The sequence below is a fragment of the Notothenia rossii genome (genome assembly GCF_949606895.1).
Source record: "Notothenia rossii genome assembly, chromosome: 5".
Classification (NCBI taxonomy): Eukaryota; Metazoa; Chordata; class Actinopteri; order Perciformes; family Nototheniidae; genus Notothenia; species Notothenia rossii.
In genome coordinates, this window is record NC_136903.1 from 24938035 (window position 1) to 24959564 (window position 21530).

Here is a 21530-nt window from a genome sequence, read left to right on the forward strand (position 1 = left end):
TGCTTTGTTCTGACTTTTTGGAAAATACACTGATTGGCCAAAGTGGGATGTAAACAATGGATTAATAAACGGTTGCATGATCATAGTTTTATTCCTTAAGTGAAACATTTTGGAGTTCACTTTTGTTGGTGAGATACAGGCAGTTTATTTTATTTTAGTAAATGAATATGAATACAAATGAAGGGTAAATAAACAAAAAAAATCATAGTTCTTTAAAACAATGGATGCTCAGTTTTGTAGGTACATTTGAGAATAGGTGAAGGATATGCCTCACTGCTCCATTGCGCCTGTTTTATAATTGGTCTAAAAGGCCTAAGGGATCCACATTAACTACAACATGTATTTGGTCATTCATGTACAAATAAAAAATAAAATGTTTCTCATCAGATTAGCAGGAAACAGGAGAATAGTTTGTATAATTTCTCTATTTCAGGGTTTTCCAACTGGTCATTTGTCCTGAGGGGGACCCTGTATTGTTTGAGCGCCACACTTTATGCCACACAAACTCCCTTGAATAAGAGACTGGCACCTGCTCTTTCCCTGCTGCAAACAGCAATTAAGAAGCAGAAGTATTTTTCTTATTACCAAAATCCCCACTAAGGTGCCGCACAACCGGTTAGTTGGTTTATCCTTAGGCCTCAGGGAAGCTACGAAAAATGTGTGGCAAACATATAAAACTCATGATAATAAACCTGTAAAATATTTATAAGGAAATAAAGAGTACACTGTAAGACTGTATAGGAATATGAGGATCCAAACATATTGTTGTGTATTATACTGTATTCAGGGTATTCTAAATATTTAGTATTCTGCTACATTTTTTAAATATTATGTCTTGCATTTTCCGCATACTTTCACTATTGAGCGGTTCACCACAGCATAGTACACAGTAAATCTCTTTAGGAACATAGTGGCTTTTGTTAAGGAAGTCACATGAATAAACAATGCACTGCTGATGGGAGACGTGCATTACTTGGGGTTTTTAATGCCAAACAAACACAGGTCTGCAGACCCTGTGGGCCTGTATGCATTTACATCACCACTTAGATGTGCAGTGCAGCTGTATATATATATATACATACTGTGTATATGGTGCGTGTGCAGGCTGTGTGTGACATACTTAAACCAAATGAGTAATAGCAGAACTCGTTGTAAAGCTGCATGGCTTAGAATATGCAGTATGTGCTGAAGATAGAGCATTACTGATTGCTTTTTCACAGAGACAATGTGACTTTATGATGAAAACATGTGATTATTTTATCCTACAAGGGCGACATCAGATCACTCCCATATAGCTTTCAAATTTGTTTTCAGTTTAGTGCACTTTAGTAGGCTATAGGGTGAACTAGCTCTGCTGCTCTAATGCACTGCCATATTAACAGCCGCCCACATGTCTAAATGGACATGTTTAATTTAGAGGTTTGGTGCACATATTTGCTGTGAGTGCATTTTAGGGTCGCTGGTAAATGACAGATTACTCACATTTGTGTGAGCCTATGTAATCCGATTCCGCTCCAGTTCATCTGTGCAGACCTCATGTCGTCATACAGCCTACTGTAGGAGCGCTTCAGCCTCGCAGGCATGAGCAAACACCCGCAGAATCATCCAACAAGGATGCACTTTGCACGGCTGGGAATAACATGGACAGCTGTTAAATGTCCAAATAATAATTACAGCACGGAACAGTAAGTGGCGTGATCACGCGATCCTGGTTTTTGATTTCAATGTTTTATTCTCAAATGTTATGATTATCTGCTTTTATGTTAAAAGCTTTGTTTTCTATTGTAGGCTATACATTATGCTTTTTAAATAAAGTTGAATGTTATTTGTATTATTTATATACATGTTTATGAATAATAATAATAATAATAATAATAATACTTAATAGTAGGCCTAGTAGTAGTGTTTGTAGTGCTGTCTGTAGTAATAAGCATTTTATTACAGTTTGTACACGTCCAACTCAAAATATTTGCAATAATATTTAATAAAAAGGGGCAGAATAAGAAAATCTTACCACATAAAAAAACGAAATGACTGATACTACTACTCACTAGCTTAACTACTTTATAAATAGTAGTAGTAGTAGGCTACACTATGCATTTCCTTTTTTTATTTTTTATGTTGTTGATATTTTCAAAACTTATTTTAGTTTAATTGTAGGTATTTTTATTATTATTTTGTTGGTATATAATTTGCCTTTTGCAAATCATCCTTAACTGCCTCCGTATTAAAATCTGTTAAGGTCGATCTTCCGAAACCTTTTTTCCCTTTATAAAAGGCTACACATTGTAGCTCATTATTCCTATTTGTGTGATGTCATCTCTCTGTAAATAATGATTATGATAATGATAATTACTATTATCCTATTTGTTTTGGAGTCCAGACTGATGCGTCTGCTCGTTGCCTCCATCGACTCTCTCGACACTCGACTACCTGACTGTACACCAAACTCGCTGCGCTCTGACCACTGCAACTTTTGCAGAGACTCCTCACTCCACAGACATGTCGCACAATAGCTGAAGTAAAGCTGTCACCGTCCGCGGCTCATCCTCCGAGCCTCCACACACACACCGCAGCCGGCTTTCCATTGCACCGCCTATCCTCTGTCGCTCCCCTCGCGTCGGACCGTACCTTTTGGAAACGCCTGGATATGAATTATGAGCATTTTCCTCACTAATGAACTCGGCCAGTAATGCAGGAGACCGCGGCGACTCTCTCATCACTGTTTCAAGATGGCAGATTTTCATTGAGTTTTGAACAGAAATCTCGCTTTATTGTTCTGCCATGAATAACAGAAATCCTTGCACCGATGGCCCCTGTATACGAAGGTAAGATGCTTTTGAAAATGTGCTGTCCCCCCCCCCCCCCCCTGTGCGGAGCTCTGTCACTGAGCCTACTGTATCAATTGTGATACAATTGCGGCTGATACGGAGAGAGAGATGCGATGCACCCTGTCCTCTTCCTGTAAAAACATTACATCTATATTTACATTATGTTATCTAAACCTTCCATAACTAGGCTGTCATGTTGCCTGCAGATCGGTGCATTACTGCTGATAATCTTAGTCAAAGAATACGAGTAAATACTCAGATTGAGCTGCCAGACTGAGCTGTGTCCGTTAAAATAGCGTTGATAAAGCAGTAAATGCTCCAAAAACAAATATGTTTTTAACATAAAGCAGTGAACATGCTGTAAATGTTGTTTTGTCAATCATGTTTGTTCGTGGTTAAAATTAAAGATCTGCTGAAGAAATAATTAAAGGTCGATCAGTGCGAGTCTCGCCTACAGTATGTCATTCTCCTATATCCAATTATTCCAGACCATTATTAACACAGACTGACTTTAGATCGTTAATTGCATCTGTGAATTAAACATTTATTTTAATTTTTTTATTCCGGGAAAAACGAGGCAAGCTTAAATAGAAGCGTGTATTCGCTATCGCTACAGCAGCTGTGACTAATCCAATTGAAAAAATGCTACCCTGCATGCTTCCCTAAATTGTTTGCTGTCATACAGGTTTTGTGTTTCTTCTATTCTAAGAGAGTCTAACACACACAAACAATGTGTTTACTTCGTTGCAAGGTTGGTTATACATGTTAAACATTGCCACTATATTCCGTGCATGATCTTGTGCACAGTGGATAGGATAAATGCTACTTCCCAAATTACACTAATATAATTAACTGTATTATCAAAGACGGCTTTTAGTATAATAACATTGCGATGTTACGTTATGTTGCTTTAATTCCGCTGTAGTAATGTTTCATTCAGAAATATACCTACTGTAACCCGTAGAGATGCTTTTCTGACATAGCCTACAATAAGACAGATTACCTGTAACAGTATTTATCAAGATGGCTTACATGCGGATCACAAGCTTATGCAAACAAAACAAATGATGACCCCTTATATTTCTAATATTTATTTTAGAGCAACCCAATGTTTGATATCTTCTCGCCTACTCTGTAGTCCCTCTGCTGGTGTAAAACGGGAGCCCTTCTTTTCTATTAAAAACTACTATTGAGAAAAAAGAACTATTGAAAAGTGATATTACACATTTTAGAGTGGTATAAAAAATATCACACACAGAAGTATGCTCTAATATATAGATAGAATGTTGAGGTTATTAAATATGCTGCTATAGAAGAAGATACAGTATTATGAGTTTGTTACAGACTCCTCACTGCAGTCATGTCATGTCACTATAGGAACATCGTGGTGATTTTTCATCATGGGTGTTGAAGCCTACAGGCATGGCTCGAGACGACAGGCGTTTCAACATGAAAAGGAAAGTTGAAATGAGACTCCTATGCAAAAAGGTAATTAGTGTAAATTACATTCCCCGGCTTCCCCCCCTCACCACGCAGAGGAGGAGAAGGGAAGAGAAGGAGGCGGCAGGGGGAATTAATTACCTTGCCTGTCCTCCTCAGTGTTGGAGAGGCCTGTTATGTAGAGCAGTCATGGAAATGACCAAAGTCTCCTATGGAAAATGGGTTCGGGGGGGCCAGGCACAGAGTAGAATTAGACCGGCTATTATGGTGATTACTCAACCTGGGCTACAGGGCAGCTAATAACTTAAATCTATATGATGAACTGCTTCCTTTGATGGTAAAGAGTTGAGCTTGTTGAGGAAAAACACTTTACAGTAGACATTTATTTGCTTAACTTGATTTCACATTAGTAGGAATTATGTGTTTTAACACGGTGGAGACTTTCAGGAATGTTTAGAAGCTGATAGTCACGGTTGTGTCCATGTTCGTGTTTTTTGTTCCATTTTTTCGGTGTTTGCCTTTGGTCCTCTCGGCCCAGACAGAAGGCCATCAGGCGGCGGTGTGATCACCCTGGGAGCCCTCTCTCATAACCCAAACTGACACCTTGATGGATGTCGGATGAACGGAGCAGGTCCAGCAGCCCCCAGCTGTGGAAAAGCTAATATTCACACACCGCAAACCCTGCCTGCCCGCCTGCTCTCTTCCCTGGCTAGATATTGGTTGTGCGGTGTGCTCTTGCCTGCATGTGTGCATTTGTCTCTATCTGCGTCCGCACACATGTGCCATCAACCCATTTGTAGGGCAGGCCTGCAAGAGGATTAGACGGCTGCAGAGCTGGGCACCAGGCAGGGAGGCAACTTAATTTGCCTCTTGCAGGTCAGCCGTTATATTCCAGAGAGGACTCATTCATTCATTCACACCTGGAAAAACGGACAGAGTATGACTCAGAGGCTGATGATGATGATAGTGTTGACAGACACTGCAGCATCACAGGCAGATGAATGTTTTATCCATCCATACGGCCATTATGAGTTAATGCAACTTTGAATTACCATGGTTTCCAGGTATGGGGAGTACACCCTGCCCTTGTTTTAGAGGAAGTTCCTCCTCTGAGGACAGAAGGAAAGGCTTTCCCAGAAACTGCCCTCAACTCTCCGTCTCCCTCCCGCTTCCCTCTCACGCTTGTTTGGACCCGCTTGATTGATATCTTCCTCACAGGCCGCGACCCAGGCTTAGACTCCAAGGTTGCAGCTTTTTAAACTTTGATTAGAATTGCAGGAAGAACCCTGGTGGCCTTTGGGGGGGCCGCAGCCCGTGTTAGAGTCAGGGGAAGCGAGGAGGGTCTCTCTTCCTGACTGTTATGACAAGCAGGGTGGTGTGTTTAGCTCTTCACTGTCCACAACGGAGAGAGGGAAAACCTGCGGAGGGATGATAGTTAAATGGCTCACAGGAAAGAGCAGTCATCACTCAAATCCTTGTACCATTGTGAATGTTTACCTCTTGTTTCTCACTGTCACTCAGCAGCTGTTTTGATCTCTTTGCTGACCCTATACATCACCTCATGACTTGTTGTTTTGAAGGCGGTTCCTCCGCAGGATTATGAAAATGGATAAGCTGTCTTTACAAGTATCGGTTTTGTATTATTCAAAGCTTCCTATCTGAAAAGGAAAGAGAAATCCAGTGTTCAGGGATTCTTTGTGCTATTGATTTGTTGAAGCATTTAGTAGAAAAAGCAGAGGCTTTGGAGGGAGATAGAATGTGAGTTTTGTTTAAGCCAAGGTGTGTGTGTAGCTCTCAGATGAAGACGAGGGGATATGTGAGCTCTCTGATGTGCTGAAATAGTTCACAGGTGTGATCTGAGGGTTTTGAAAACAGATGAGGTGGGGAAGGGGGGACGTCAGACTGAACCGAAATGACAGGCTAGTAGAGGCCAGTCTGACACAGGAGGCCCAGCCTTGAATATGAGCAGGATACTTCCTGGATATTTCAACAGTCCCAACTTTTCATATACTCCTTTCAGCACATTTCTCTGGAGTGAAACTGCCTCCAGTACTCCAGCACATCATTCTTTGAGCTCTTTTTCTCTCTTTTTTTTTTAGCTTGAGGGAAATTCAATTGAGATGCGAGGGGACTTTGCAATTCTCATTTTCTCTTCAGTCAGTAAGCCTCCTGTTTTAGTGCTTCTGCCATATGCTTCAGACCTCTCTCGGAAACGACTCCGAAAGCTGGGCTCTGAGGTCCTTGAAGCGGGAGACCACATCAATTGCTGACATTAGTTGTTTTATATCGGAGGGTAAGGGGGAGGCTGGCTGAGATGGAGCCTCTACTCTGTTGACTGCTTACACAAGGCATTTCCGTGTTGGTTGTCATGCATGTGTGAAGGCCTTTTTTCCCCCTGCACTGTTGTTTCACACTGTGTTTGGTGTCAGCTTGTGTGGAACAGCTGCTTCTGGCTCTGAGTAGCTGTGTAACGACTCCAGGCTCTGTTAAAGGAGGATCCAGTGTAGCAGGCGTCTTGTTGCTGGCCTGTAATACATAAGATTGTATGAGTTGCAAATATTAAGGCCTGCAACTGACAATAACTTGTACCGCTCAATTAATTCCTTTCAAGATCAATCAATACATCATTTGTTCAGAAAATGTCAGAAGAATGTGCATCCCGATTTTTTTAAGACCAAGGATGTCCTTAAATGTCTTTGTTCTGTCAAAAAGCTAACAATATTAAGTCAATAGAATATAACGCATAGAAAAGCATGAAGACTTCATATTTGAGGGACTCAATACAGTGTTCTACCATTTTCTCATTAAAAAAGCAAAACAATAATTAAATGATCAGAAACGCTGGTTATTATTCTTTTGACAATCCACTAATTGATAAACCATTCAACAGTTGCAGCTCTACAAGTATCTGAATCTGCATTTATAAAAACCATGATAGTGCCTGGATTCCTGTAAAAACAAGCAACCCCTAATTATTTGACTGTTGAATGTGTAATTTGTTCCCTAAATGGATTAGTAGCATTTTGGAAACAATTTTACTTCTCTCAGCAGGATGCCACATTAACTTAAAAAATGTTCCACCTTTTTGTATTTTAAGGATCTGCGTGGGAGACAGAAATAAATGAATGTCCCTCTTAAATCTAGATAACCTCCTCTTGCTAAAAGTAGAGTAATAACGGCACTACAGCGAGGATGAGAGCAGCATCTGTTGAAAAAGCACTGAGAGTCTCTGCACCTTATGACACATCCAATGCTTTGATCAGCTATGAGAGCCACGGTTCAGACAAAGGTTCACATGTTACTGCTTCTCAACACAGCACAGGGTGAATGAGGCCTTTTGTTAACTGGGGCCTGCTAAGCAATAATTACACAGGGATTCCTTGAGCATAAAGGGCACTTTATATGCTCAAGGCGTCAATTCTTTTTTTGTATATACAGTATATTCAAGTGGATTATAATGCACAGTGCAGAATGAGCATGATCTGCATGTTAGTCGTATGCCATGTACCGCATGCACACTTTGCAATCATCACTTGCCAATGACCAATCCAATTCCCACCCCCGCGTCCCCCGCCCCGCCCCCACATCTAGCTCTTATCTGCCCTTCCATCCCGCTCTGTTTGTTGATAAGCCGAGAGGCCATTGGCCAGCGCACATCATGCCCATGTGACACTTCACAACAGCCTGATGGCCAGATTGGAAGCCCCCATTTATGTGTGTGTGTGAGAGGTCTACTGTAGCTTTTTTGTTCTCCCTAATCATGACCCCCACCCAAAAAGCCCTCAGATTCCCGTCAGACTTGCTTCCCGCCTCACTCCCCCCCTGGCTTGTGTTATTGCCATCACTAACCCCCCACACTTAACCACCAGCTTGTTTGTTGCGCCCGTTGTCCCTGGTCTTAATCCTATTGTTTGTGATAATGTCCTCCCCCCCCCATTACGAGTCCATTTGACATCGCACCCTCTGGAAGAGAGCTGACGCTGCTGGCTAATTTGGCCTTTCAACTTGACAAGTCACATCGCACATGCACATGGTGAAGCTGGTTAAAGAAAGTTGAACAAAGCTCTGAATGTAGTGCAAAGATGGCAAATGATGTAAGGTGCTACAGCTGGATGGTTAGGAAAACTCTGGCGCTGAAAGCCACTTCATTTAAACAAAAGACCCAAACCGTGTCTCTCCATATTATATGAAGCGAGGAGTGAGAAATGGTTTCGCAGGTTTTAATCAAGCCTCCCGTAACCCCCACACTTTATTTTCTTCCGACTGAAGGAGACAGGGTGGGAGGGTGAGAATAGAGATTGATAAGATAATAAAATGAACAGTTATGGATTGAGTTGAGCAGGACGATTGGGCCACTGAGGTTGGCGTTGTTAGGGTACACACGCTCATATTCATTAACAAAGACACAGCTACGGGCTCTGCAATGACCAGCCAATGTGTGCCTCTGCCAGCCCCATCACCACTCCTGGCTCCGGACCCTCTCGGTCATGGAAGGGAAGTGGAGCGATGGGTGGCTGCTGGCGGCCCCTTCACAGATGGCTGCAGGTACAGCGCTACGCTTGGCTGGAAACCAAAGGACTTCAAAGCTCAGAAGAACGCTGAAGCCCATTTCGGTCCAGAGCCAGGAGGCAAAAGGCACAGAACAGAAAAAGAAGACGGCAATAGAGTAGGACGAGGTAGTCAAAAGAGTCAACAGGCATGGCAAGGAGCACCTTTAGCCCCTTTCCTGTCCTCTTCTGTTCGTTCTCATATACTTACCTTATGTCATGTATATTGTCTCTCTACATGCTGTGTTATTACCATTACCGGGAAATACATTATAATGGTGCATCCCAATTCTATTTAGAAATGAAAAAAAAGTGACTGCTCTAGAGATGTGTCCCTCCCTCTCAAAAGACGTTTTTTTTTTTTGGTTCAGCCCGGGGTTTCTCTTTGGAATCCTGCATTGCCATGAAAACACTGAGTAGACTAACAAGTAACACATCTAAAGGAACAGGAGGTAGAAGTGACTACACGTGCTGATGGAAATCTCTCGTTTTAAATACACATTTAAAGTCCTGAAGTTTGGAGAAATGGTCTCTATCTATTTAATATTAACATTTCAGGAGCAAAATTATTTCTTCATTACTTGCTGAATTTGTATGAGCTTTAAAAGGATAATGTAGAGAGAGAAAGAGATGTTAAAAGTCATTGATTAAATTAAAATATTTTGTGGCTCCTCTAATATTGCTTCAGTACTGACATGAAGAAGCGCAGAATAACTTAACTAAGAAGTATCTCCTCACAGTAAGACATTTTTTTACATTCAATTGCAATACAAGTGAATGATTATGGTTGTTAAATGGCAGTTCAAATTGTTTTCATATAATAAAGGTTTATAGAAATCGTTATGCTTTTTTGCATTCCTATTCTTTATTCAGCAAGCTTCAAAAAGCTTTTTTCCCAGCAATTTTTGTTGGGAAAAATGTTACTCATCCACTCACTGTGTAAGTATGGCTTAGTTTAAGTATGCTTTCATGGTAACTCGACTAAACAGAATTCATGAACAGCAATACCTGATTATATTTCTGGGCCCAAGTGTTTTGCAGCATCAAAACAGACTGCTCACCTTTTAGAGCCACTCCTGACTTCAAAGCTTCAGGCACCATGATGGCCAGCCAGCAGCTCTGCCTGGCAGCCTTTTGTACTGACCCCCCTTTCAGCCTGAGGGACAGAGAGGGAGGGAGAATGGCAGGGAGACAGGGATTGACAGAGAGGGAGGGCAGCTTGGGTGGAGGGATGAATACCCCCTTGTCAGGGCCCATGGGCCTCAGGGGCACTGCTAGAGGTCAGAGGGGTTTAGGGGGGGGGGGGGGGGGGTCGGCAGCTTGGTTAGGAGGTATGGGGGTCAGTGGTCTAAGAGGGATTTCCGTGGTAGTGGCGGTATTGGGGGTCTTAGATCTCACCCCTCGTCTCCTTTAACCTGTCTCCTTCTTACATCTGGGATCAGCACCGCCAGGATAGGCGCCCGGTCTCCTCCGCTCCCCTGACGGGGCCCAGCAGCTGCTAACACACACTCAAATATGCTCCCACCCCTCCATCCTTTTAGAGAGGCTAGCCCAGAGAAAGGCTAACCGTTGACCTTTAGCCATGTGAACCTGTTCTCTTTCCTTCACTGAACCAAAGCAATCCTGGCCAGGCAAAACATTTTATTTTTGTGAGGAGGAGTTCTGCATTCATAAGCATTCGACTAAAAAATATTTGGACGTGTTGTTGTTGCTGAGATGGATATCACTTAATGCTCAGTTAAGTGCCATCCGTTTCAGTAACATTAACCTCTTTCACTTCCCCTCAACGTTTCAATAGCCTGGACAACAAATACATCGGCTAGGCTAACTCACTAATAGCATTCTCATCTTTTTTCACAGTGAAGCATCTTACAGTATGATTAATCATTATTTACTAGCTTCCCACAGGTCATCTTTTCCATCTGTTGAAATCCCTCTCAACCACTACTCAGCCGGTACTTTAGAAACAGCTCAGAACACAGGAACAGACCCAAACTGGCAAATTCTTACAGTAAATGGATCTTGTTTCATGTAATTTACCAAGGAAGTACTAAAACCAGTAACTAAACCAACAACTCTTCTTCTTTTGAAGGTGTTTCTGCCATCTAATTCAAATGTGTGATCCTGCATACTCAGTGTGTGGGCGTTAAACCGACGGTCAGAATAGCCATTTCCTGCCTGGCTTTGGCTGCTATTTGCGAATGTGAGGACACTGTAAATATAATTGGCTAAAGCCATGATTTTTCACGCTAAATCAGACACAGAGGCTATGTTGGCTAGCCATCTTTATTACCTCAGCTCTGTGGCCAAAAACACTCAAGACAGCCCTGTTCACGTCACACTGTCAGTTGGATTAAGGGCACATATGCTTTGCTAAATTGGTATGTGAGCATGTGTTTGTCTGTGCTGCTATAATCTTTTGAAAGCTGTTTGAATATATAGCATAGTGGGCCTCCTTACGCTGTCAAAGATAGAAAGCCACAGAAGGAGGGTTAAAAAGAATAACGATGAAAAAAGATTAGGAGATTAAAAACATTTTATCAAGCATGTATATGGATGAGTCGCCTGCAGTATGAGCAGGGTTGCATGTTGAGGCATTTTAAGAGAGAGAAAAAAGGCCTCAGTAGTCTAAATTAGTCTGATCTATGGCCTTAATAGCCACAAAGCAGCAGCTTCACACAGTCTGCTGAAATACCACACACTCTTGTCGCCTGGGGAGGCATGTGCACCATCTCCTGTTAGTATTTGATAGCATTGGGAGGTGGAGTATAGTTGGGGAGACAGGGGAGCAGGAGGCCAACCGCATTTGGGGGTTATAAAGAGCTCTGATGTGAAGAGAAGTGGCCTGTTTCTTCCTCACTCTGTCGTACTTGGGGCACTAAAAAGTGGGCTTTTCTTTCACAGGCATCAGCACTAATAACTATCAATTTCACTGACGCGACTCATCCTGATACAACGGCTTGAGGATATCTTCCAAAAACAGTGATTCCTCTTTTTCAACTAACTGAGAGCTGACACTAACAGCCAGACAGGGGTAGTTTATCATTACCAGATGTGGATCAAACAAACAAGTACGGCTGTGTTTTGGAAATACAGGAAGTGGTGCCGCTGCCTGAGTGTGATTGGTCCCCAGGTGCCTGGTCAGGTTGGACTGGTTTCTCTGTTGTCAGGGTTCATCGCAGGATTTACAAGGGGTGGAGCTTCAGATAAACCCCTCTGGGTGTGAGTTGGGGTAGTGACCCGTGTGTTGTTACCACACAACTAAGACATTAGCACTTTGACATAGTTGAGTAAGTTAGAAAAAGTAACCGGTTGGAGTTCCAGAAATGCAAGGATGCATGTCTGTGGGTACACGCCTGTACTGACACCTGCACACACACACATTCTGCTCACTTCCAGAGAGACTTGTTTGTGTAGTGTTGGGTGCATCCAACAAGCAAGAAGGGCATTATTGCAGCTGTGGGATATCAAAGCAGAAGCAGACTTTGACCTCGGAGTTCAAGAACACACCCAAAACCAATTCTTAGTAGTCTGTTCCGTGGGACAGGGCAGGGTGGGGGCAATGATGCCGTGTAGTGATACCTCCAATGCCACTTTCCATATCGATTGCTTTCAGTTTTACTCTGCAGCAGTTCGATTTTATTTTAATTTGCACTTTAAATCAATAGTTTACATACAAACTCCAAAATTGTAGTAAAAAACAACTATTAATCTAATTCTTCAGATTTAATAATCATGTTAGTGGGGTTAATACAAATCTGAACCTCACCTCGCGAATACCTGTTCGAAATACATAAGGCAGCCCACTCATAAATAAAAGGGATCACATGGATATTTTTTTTCTGCTGTCACTTTTCTTTGAGAATACAATTATATTTGCGTGTCCAGGAAGATGTTAGTCCCTTCATTAATAAAATTAAGGTCTCTGTCTCTAAAGGTTCTTCCTTTACAAACCTCATTCTCCTCCTGTAGCCAACAGGAGTCTGGCTCCTTGTGTTTGTGTATGTATGCATGTGTGTGCCTCTTCGTGTTTCATTTTGTGTTTGCATATCACTGGCTTTTGTCCTTCAGTTACTGAAGCACCAAACCTCAGGTTGCTTTGCGTTGCAAGGGCAGCAAAACAAGGCCGCCGTTCACTGTAGATTACAGCGCAACATAGCCAGCACGCTACAAAATCCATACCGCTCTGGCCTCCTCCCAAATCAATTTGCCGTTGTACAATGTTTCCTTCCCACATTGTACTCATCAGTGTGTCCTCCCCCATTGTTGTCTGTGTTGGGTTAGTCTTTCTTGCTTGCACTTCTCATATGTTGATCTCATTATTGAACGTTGTGTCCAGCTGTCATTGTTGATCCTAATGACATAAGAGGAAGTGCGGTGCAGTGGGGCGTTTCTCGCTGTGTGTACATGATAAGCATTCTGGAGAACTGCTGCTTATCAGGTGTGTGTGTCCCTGCGTGGCCCGGCACTGTGTTTGCAAGTGTAGTCAGCAAAGCGTGATGTATGCAGTGGATGTCAATGGTAGTGCAGTGGAGCCGTGAGTTAACAGGTGCCATCGGTTTGTGGTTGCTCACGTTTTCCTTTCATTATAAGCTGCCACACAGGCGGCCTCGCACACACAGAACAAACTGTTTTTCTGTTCTACATTCAGCGTTTTACTTCTGCTGCAGCAAGGGTCTTTTCTACAAGGCCTTTTTTTCTTTCTTTCTTTCTTTCTCTCTCGTGGTGCGGAGGAAGTTGGTTGCTGTGCTTTGTACACTTGCTACACTCGTGATTTGATTAATAAGAAATCCAGCTGAAGCAGAGCCTCTCTGCCGAGCCAGTTCTCCTCCCCCCTCGCGCTCCTCCTCATCTCGCGCTCCTCTCCTCCACCCTGTGCCTTGGTTCAGCGCCTGGTTAGGCTGACCTGGCAGTATAAACAAGGCAAATGTTTTTTGTCTCACACCAGCCATTTTACGACCATACTTACAGCATTAATGGCACCCTCCTTATCTAGTGTCAGTTACCCAGAGGGCCCAGGTTTAGCTGCTTTACTTTAGGTTAGAAGTTTTTTTTTTTTTTACTTCAACTAGACAAGTTATTATTGCTTAGTTTATGAGAGAAATGCTTGTTAGTATTGGTCTGATCTTGCTTGTGTATCTAAGCATGTGCATTTGCACGAGTGCTGACCCATCATGTTATCTTGCAGCTAACACAACATGTTGTATCTTTGGCTGTTTGCTTCCAGGAAAGGGAGAGTTGAGGGAGTGTCACATTTACTGCCGGCATGTTGCTGATTTACGAGTCCTGTGGCGTCTGTCAAACAACATTTACATTTTCCTCTTACGCTGTCAATGTGCTCGATGGATATTTGCCCCTCTTTTGTGCGTTTGTAAGAGAGCAGCTAGAGACATGGCGAGCCAATTCCGACTGGTCAAATACTGTGGGCAGTTGAGCATGCAGGCTGATGGAGCAGCAGCCTGCATGGCAGTATCTCCCCATGAGCTTGTCTGATGCATTATTCTATAAATAAGCAGAGATGAGAGAGCTAAAAAGGCAGACAGGGTGGTCAATAGTGGATGGGGGAAAGAGAGACAGAGAGATGGAGAGAGAGAGACCATGCCGTGTCGAGCTCCAGCTCCCCTACTGAGGGCAGAACTCCAGGATAGACTGCTCAGTGTGGACAATATGTTCCTCTTCAGTGGTGCGTTCACTGTTGTGCTTAACCCGAAAGTCACTGCTACAGGTTTTCCACCAGTGGTTTTGTTGGGTATTATGCCCATGCCCCTTTACATTTAAATGCAGACGGATGATAAATGAAAAGAAAACTTGAATGAATTAAGCAATTGCAGATGCTTCTATACTGAAACTGATAACTGAGTGGTAGGAATGGGATTGCCATGATTATACATGCCAGAGAAATGTTGATGAACGTATTGTACCACCAAAATATGCTTCAAAATCTTAAAATGGAAAACAATTTTAAATACGGTCATTATATTTCATGAGGTCAACTGACTTAGATAAAAAACTAAACAAAATGGCATCATTGTGACTTTGTGAGTCTTATCTTTTTGTTTTATGATCATTTATGTATTTTTTGTATCTCTACCAAGATAGCGAGCTAGATAGCTTTTTCTTGAGGATATTCACTATAATAATAAACAATAATGGAAATTCTCCATGATATGAGTGCTTTTTATAGTCTCATCCCTTAAGTCAACCCAATGGATCCGCTATGGGAAAGTATGGACTCACTGTAAGACACTATCATTCCAAATAAAGGAATGTCTTTTTGAACAATCATGTTCCTCCAGAGTTTCTCCACATGGTGAACTGAAGCTCTTCTGCTTATATTTTATTAAGAGACATTAAGTATTATTCCCTCTAGTTTGTGTCAGGTGTTTCAAAAAGGAATGGAGGTGCAGTGAGAAGTGCTCTGGCAAGTAAATGCAAACTATGGCGAAGGGTGTTATAATGCTTTGTCTAGACAGTCAGAAGTCATTTCATTTGGCTGTGATTCAACCCTCTCCCCACCCCTCAGTCCTGCAGACACTGGGATGTCCAGTAAAGAGACAGAGTCATCAGAGCATCTCAGTCGCTGTCGGTAGCCATTAGGCCTAAGGAAAAAGTCCAAATATATCTAGACCGGGGAACATCGACCACACAGACCTGACTGACGTCTCTGAAAAGTATCCCAGATAATGGCTGAGGTATCTATTTAAACTTATACCCCTGATTTCTTAAGAAGAAAATAAAGCCCATGTAAAATGGAAGATAAATATGAATATTTCCTTATTTTTTCATTTTATATGATATTTTACTGAATATACCGCTGACAAAACATCACCATGGTTTGTGTGAATCTTTTTCTCTATTTTCTGACATTTTATAGACCAAAGGATTAATCGAAAGTAAATCAACAGATAATGAATATAATCATTAGTTGCCCTGGATTGTAATACATTTATTTTTATCTCAGATTTAAATCATTTTAAATTATGATTTGTATAAAGCCCAGAGCTTTGAGCAGAGGCATGGATGAGATGAACGATAAGCAGGTTTCATATTAAAATACTATTTGTAATTACAAAGGACTATTTGGCAGGTTTTGGTGGTTTCTAAAGGCGTCCTCATCAATACTCTCTGTCATGTTGTCAGTATAAATGGTGGGTTTAATAAAAGAGAGTAAACAGAAGCAGGTCACAGGCGAGTGTGAGGGCCACTCGCAGCCCCGCTCCCCTTCCCTCCCTTTCAGTACATCTCTCGCCCTCACATGGCATGCAAAACGTCCCTGATCCTCCCCAAAAGAAGATTAACAAAGCCCTGACAGAGAAATAATCTCTCTGAAAACATTGACTCCTACCATTTCAACATGCTGCCTCTAAACAGTGGAAAATGCCGCTCTGGCATGCTTAATTGCAGTATGTGGGACACACAGTGTTCCTTTAGGTATGCTAAATGGAAGGCCTTGGCTACTGAAGGCATTCCAACATTGTAAATGCACAACAATGGACCTTAACAGTTTTGCTCTTGGCATTGGCTTCAGAAATTCAAATAAACTTCAACAGGACATTTCCATGGGAAGGTTTGTGTTGTTTCTGACAACAGTATAGTGGGTTTGGCAGATTCTAGATCATAAATGTGTTTGAACTTCAGTGTGTATGAAGAATGATTAATGCAGACTGGAGCTGCTTTCCCAATCAAGTTTAATTGGTCACATTGTTGCCTGTGTATGTTGCCATGAGATAACATTCCAGGCGTTTGACCTCTTACTTTTGATCCATTTCATTTCTTATCTGTGTTCCGCCCAGGGCTGTAAACTGAGGTGCTGTTTGTACACATTTAAGTTTTGTGGCAAAAACCAGCTGTGCAGAATTTCAAGAATGTCCTCTTCTTTTCAAAAAAATTCCGTCAGCTTTCCCATTTTAGGGAAACATGTGTGGCCTTCAGTTCATTGCACCATGTCAAATGAACTCTTTGACCACAGTGTTAAAACTGACAGAGTCAATGAATGACTAAGATCAGGGTTGAAGAGGAATTCATGTGATGCTAATGCAAAGAGCAGCTAGCCTCAATCTGGCCTTGTAAAACCTGAGCTATCCATAATAATGTTGGCAGATATGTAATGCTGGAATTTTCCATAAGAGGAACAAGCCAGCTCTGTGTCTGTCCATCCATCTCTGTGTCCATCAGTCTGTGATTATCCTGTCAGACTCTCAGTCACACACTGCTGACGCTGCTCTGTGACGCCATCCGATCATTCAAATTATTTTTAGCGTAAAGTCCAGGCACAGGAATTGGTAATCCAAGGAGTGACATCTGGCTTCCAGGGTTTATGTGATTAGCAGAGAGCCTTGCCCCTAATAGCCTAGTGGACGATCTTCCTTACCTCCCTGCACTACACGACTGGTCATCATGTGCCCTAGGCACTCAAAACCATTTTTTAAAGTTAATTTTTTACATATGTGCAATTATCATAGTTGAGACTTAAAAACATTTGTCAGTAAGCATGGAGGAGCTATGCTATAGCTAATGTACAACATCCTACCAAGCTTACAGTTGGCTCTCTTATGTGCAGCTTCAATCCTGCTTCATTAGGGTTAAGACCTGACCGCGCCAATAACTAATAAGTTCAAGTTAGGCTACAGAGGGCCAAAAGAAAATTCTTAAAAAAGGAAAAGGAAAAGAGGTTAGGAGAGATTCAAAATAACAAATGAGGCAAAGTAAAGTGGAGGGCTGCCAACTTCCTACTGAATTAATCATCATCACTACTCAAAGGGCTAATGATGACAAAGTGACCAGGCACGTCCCCTCCTCTTCGCTTTCTGTCCGCATTAGAGAGCCTACCATTTTGGAAGTCCTTCCATCTTGGAGGTGAACGCTCCTCCAATTATCTTTGAGCAGAACAAAACTTTCCCAGTTCTCAAGACGTATATTAAACACACAAAAGCAGCAAACAAAGTTTAAAGGCTGTCTGCATGCATGGATTTCGTTAGTGTTTGTGTGCGAGCTGCGACTGAAGCGTTCTTTGATTCCTGCATCAGTTGATCAACAGCGAGTTCTAATTGCATCGGTGTTGGCAAAGACAGACTTAGTTTGTTAGCATTGAACTCATTTTGGGTTTACTGGAAACTGTTTAAACATAGCATTGCTAGACGTCTCTTATAATCTTCCTTGTGCTGTAATAATCATTTCAATGATACAAACAAGCCTGTTTGCAAAGCAAGAGATAAAGAAAGGGACTATTTTTGGCCAGTTGTTTGCTTGGAGAAGCGTTTGCTTATTCTGAGGCAGCTTGTTCCCAGGAGTTCAGAGCACAGCCTCGCTACAGTTCTGTTTTGCCTTCTGCATCTGTAGCTGAGAGGGAGTTCCGTGCCCCCCTCCTGTTCTCATAGTTCCTTTAACCACATTTCTTCCTCCACCTTTTCTACAGTAAAGTGAGTAATTGTGTAGTAATAAATGCAACGGCTGGGCAGAGTAGTGGGAAAGGAAATTGCAATCATTCCTTGAGACTATTTTGTGGGACTGTTTTTGCGTACGGTTTGTGGTTGCCCTGCCCTTTCTGGAGTGTCCCATGAAAGGATATTATTTTAGTATTCCCTCAGCCTATTTACTTCCCTGCAGATGGGAACAGTGGGGGAATGACGGAGCCCCCTAGGGGACATGGAGAAGAAAAAAAAAAAAATTTGAAAAAAATTATAATAATAATGTTTTGCGAGATCTCGCAAAACCTTTGCGAGATATCGCAAAACCCCTTTGCGAGATCTTGCAATACTTTTGCGAGATCTCGCAAAACCTTTGCGAGATATCGCAAAACCCCTTTGCGAGATCTTGCAATACTTTTGCGAGATCTCGCAAAACTTTTAATTTAGCTCAATGTACATCCTGGTCAGTTCGGCTGCTACGGCAACACAGAAACCACAACAATGGAGTGGTTCATCGATTTTACTTTGAGCTTATCTTTCTGCTAAGCATTCCAGCTTTTATTTATGTTATACAGCAATATAAAAAAAAGTCAGTTTATTTAAAAACAAATCAATTTACCAAGAGTTTTGATGATGCAGTATCTGATAAAAAAAAATGCTTCATGAAACATAAAACAATGTAATGCCAAAGCAATGAATGCTTTGGGATATTTTGGAGGTTATTTAATGCTTATTACTTTACTGTGATGGTAAAGAGCTCAAAAGGTTAATATGCTGACTCATCAGATTCAGCGTTTATGCTTGGTGTTTTAATAACCTGCTCTGACCCAAGCTGTCTTTATTTAAAGCTACTGGCTACGACTCGTGTTTCAGACACTCTCAATTTCCTAACCTCTCCCTTTCATCCCCCCCTTTCCTCTCTGCCCCTCCCCTCTGCCCCCCTCTTGTTACAGGTATGGCCTCGCAAGTGCAAGTGTTCTCCCCTCACACTCTCCAATCAAGTGCCTTCTTTAGCGTGAAGAAACTGAAGGTGGAGCAGAGTTGTAACTGGGATATGACAGGGTACGGCACACACAGCAAAGTCTACAGCCACAACAGCAGCAAGAACTTGTCGGCAGCCAGTGGCCCCCTCGGCATCAACAGCTCCCTGCAGGTCGCCAGCTCCACCCTGCCGTACGAGCAGGCACTCATCTTCCCAGCCAGCGTGGGCCACATTGTGGTCGCCTCAGCAAGCAGCACTTCGGGGGCCTTGGCGTCTCTGCTGAGCAGCGCGGGTGGAGGTAGCAACAGCAGCAGTAGTGGTGGTGGAGGTGGCGGCGGCGGCAGTGGCGTTGGTGGCGGGGTTGCTTTTCACAACCTGACGCGCCGGAGCACGGTCAGTCTTCTTGACACCTACCAGCGATGCGGGCTTAAACGCAAAAGTGAGGAACTTGACAACAACAGCAGTGTGCAGATCGTTGAGGAGCACGGCCGATCGATGATCCAGAACGGAGCAGCCAGTGGAGCCACGGTGGCCACAGTGGCCACCGCCACCTCCACTGCAACGTCCAAGAACAGCGGCTCCAACAGCGAGGGGGACTACCAGCTGGTTCAGCATGAGGTTCTCTGCTCCATGACCAACACCTACGAAGTGCTGGAGTTCTTGGGGCGAGGAACCTTTGGACAGGTGGTTAAGTGCTGGAAAAGGGGCACCAATGAGATTGTGGCGATCAAGATCTTGAAAAATCACCCGTCGTATGCACGGCAGGGTCAGATCGAGGTCAGCATCCTGGCACGTCTCAGCACGGAGAATGCGGATGACTACAACTTTGTTAGGGCCTACGAGTGCTTCCAGCACAAGAACCATACGTGCCTGGTATTCGAGATGCTGGAGCAGAACCTGTACGACTTCCTCAAGCAGAATAAGTTCAGCCCTCTGCCGCTCAAATACATCAGACCCGTGCTGCAGCAGGTGGCCACAGCGCTAATGAAACTAAAGAGCCTGGGCCTGATCCACGCTGACCTGAAGCCAGAGAACATCATGCTGGTGGACCCGTCTCGACAGCCCTATCGGGTCAAAGTCATTGACTTTGGCTCCGCCAGCCATGTGTCAAAAGCAGTCTGCTCCACTTATTTACAGTCCAGATACTACAGGTAAGAGCTGGAACTTTGGCATTTTAATTATTTTATTATGAAATGGATTTGAATTTTTTTTGGCATTTATGTAACATTGCAGATGCAAAGAGGAAATGGCTTGAAGAAAGACATGTCCTGTTGTTTGTTCCTGTTCCTGTCCATTCTGTTTGGATGATTATTGTGCTTTCTGCATCTTGTTTGATTTATCCCAGCTTTTATAAGAATGTTTTCCTAGCTGAGATGATTATTTGGCCAAACACCCATGTGATATTTTGCCAACCTTATGAGCTGCTGCTGAAGTTCTCTCTCACTCTTTGCTTGTTACTCTCGTTGTTAACTCCCCTTCCAGTGTGGGATAACATAGTAAAACTCAGAGGCTTGCTGAGTAAACAGCTGCTTTTTGCGTTTAATGCGATAAAACATGTTGCAGTGTTACTTCAAAAAGTTAAAAACCTCTTAAGTTCTTCCAAAACTTGGTGAAACTGGTCAAGACGAGACAGACCGTCAGAAATATTTGAAGAAATTACTTTTTTTTGTCTCTTTGAGAGGTTCATGGGAAAAAAATTGTTTTCCCTATTTTTGGAAGGTGTTTGAAAAGATTTCAGAGAAACTCCCTCATTGAAGAACGGCACCAATCGTGGGGTGGCAGCCTGCCCACAGGCATCTATTCACCCCTCTGCTCCCCAGGCCCCCATACCCTCAGCCCCCCATCACCATCGCGGGCTCCCATTTCCCCAGGGATAGAGATGAGGGGTCAGCCTGGGTTCTCCGGTAATATGTGCCTGTAATCCACACCAGCGGGCCCTGCATTAGAACCAGATGAGTCTTCCTGGGTAGGCCCTTTCCTTTCTTCTTCACAGTACTTCTTAAACAGTATTTTTTCGCCAATAGCAAACAGTGTGTTTAGGTTTCAGCGGAGGCAGCGTCAGGGGAACTGTGCGAGGAATCAAACTGTGTCCATATCCGTACAGAGAGGAGCTTTGTTTGGGGCTCAGGCCCGGTGCTGGGGGCCGAGCCAAAGGGAAGAACAGGTGTGAGCCGTGGTACCACACAGTAGATTCAGAGTTTGTTATCTTTGTGGATAGACTTTTATCATATCTGACAGGTGTATTACTTTATATGAGCTATAGTGTTTATTGAACTGGACTTTATAAACACTTCTCCCAGACTGTCTCTTAAATCCACAATAT

General features: G+C 42.9%; 1 protein-coding gene across 5 annotated transcripts in view; it reads left to right on the forward strand.

Moving 5' to 3' along the window:
* The first annotated feature begins 2487 nt into the window (after positions 1–2487).
* The window catches only part of hipk2 (homeodomain interacting protein kinase 2), a 79187-nt gene continuing 60144 nt past the window's right edge, over positions 2488–21530 (forward strand). For 4 of the 5 annotated variants that reach the window (XM_079681743.1, XM_079681746.1, XM_079681744.1 and 1 more), the window contains exons 1-2: positions 2488–2828; positions 19179–20358. In XM_079681743.1, the coding sequence (XP_079537869.1) occupies positions 2810–2828; positions 19179–20358 (1199 nt within the window). In that variant the 5' untranslated portion in view covers positions 2488–2809. Of the gene's footprint in view, positions 2829–4208; positions 4320–19178; positions 20359–21530 lie in introns of all 5 variants that reach the window. The other variant, XM_079681745.1, reaches the window with a different exon arrangement.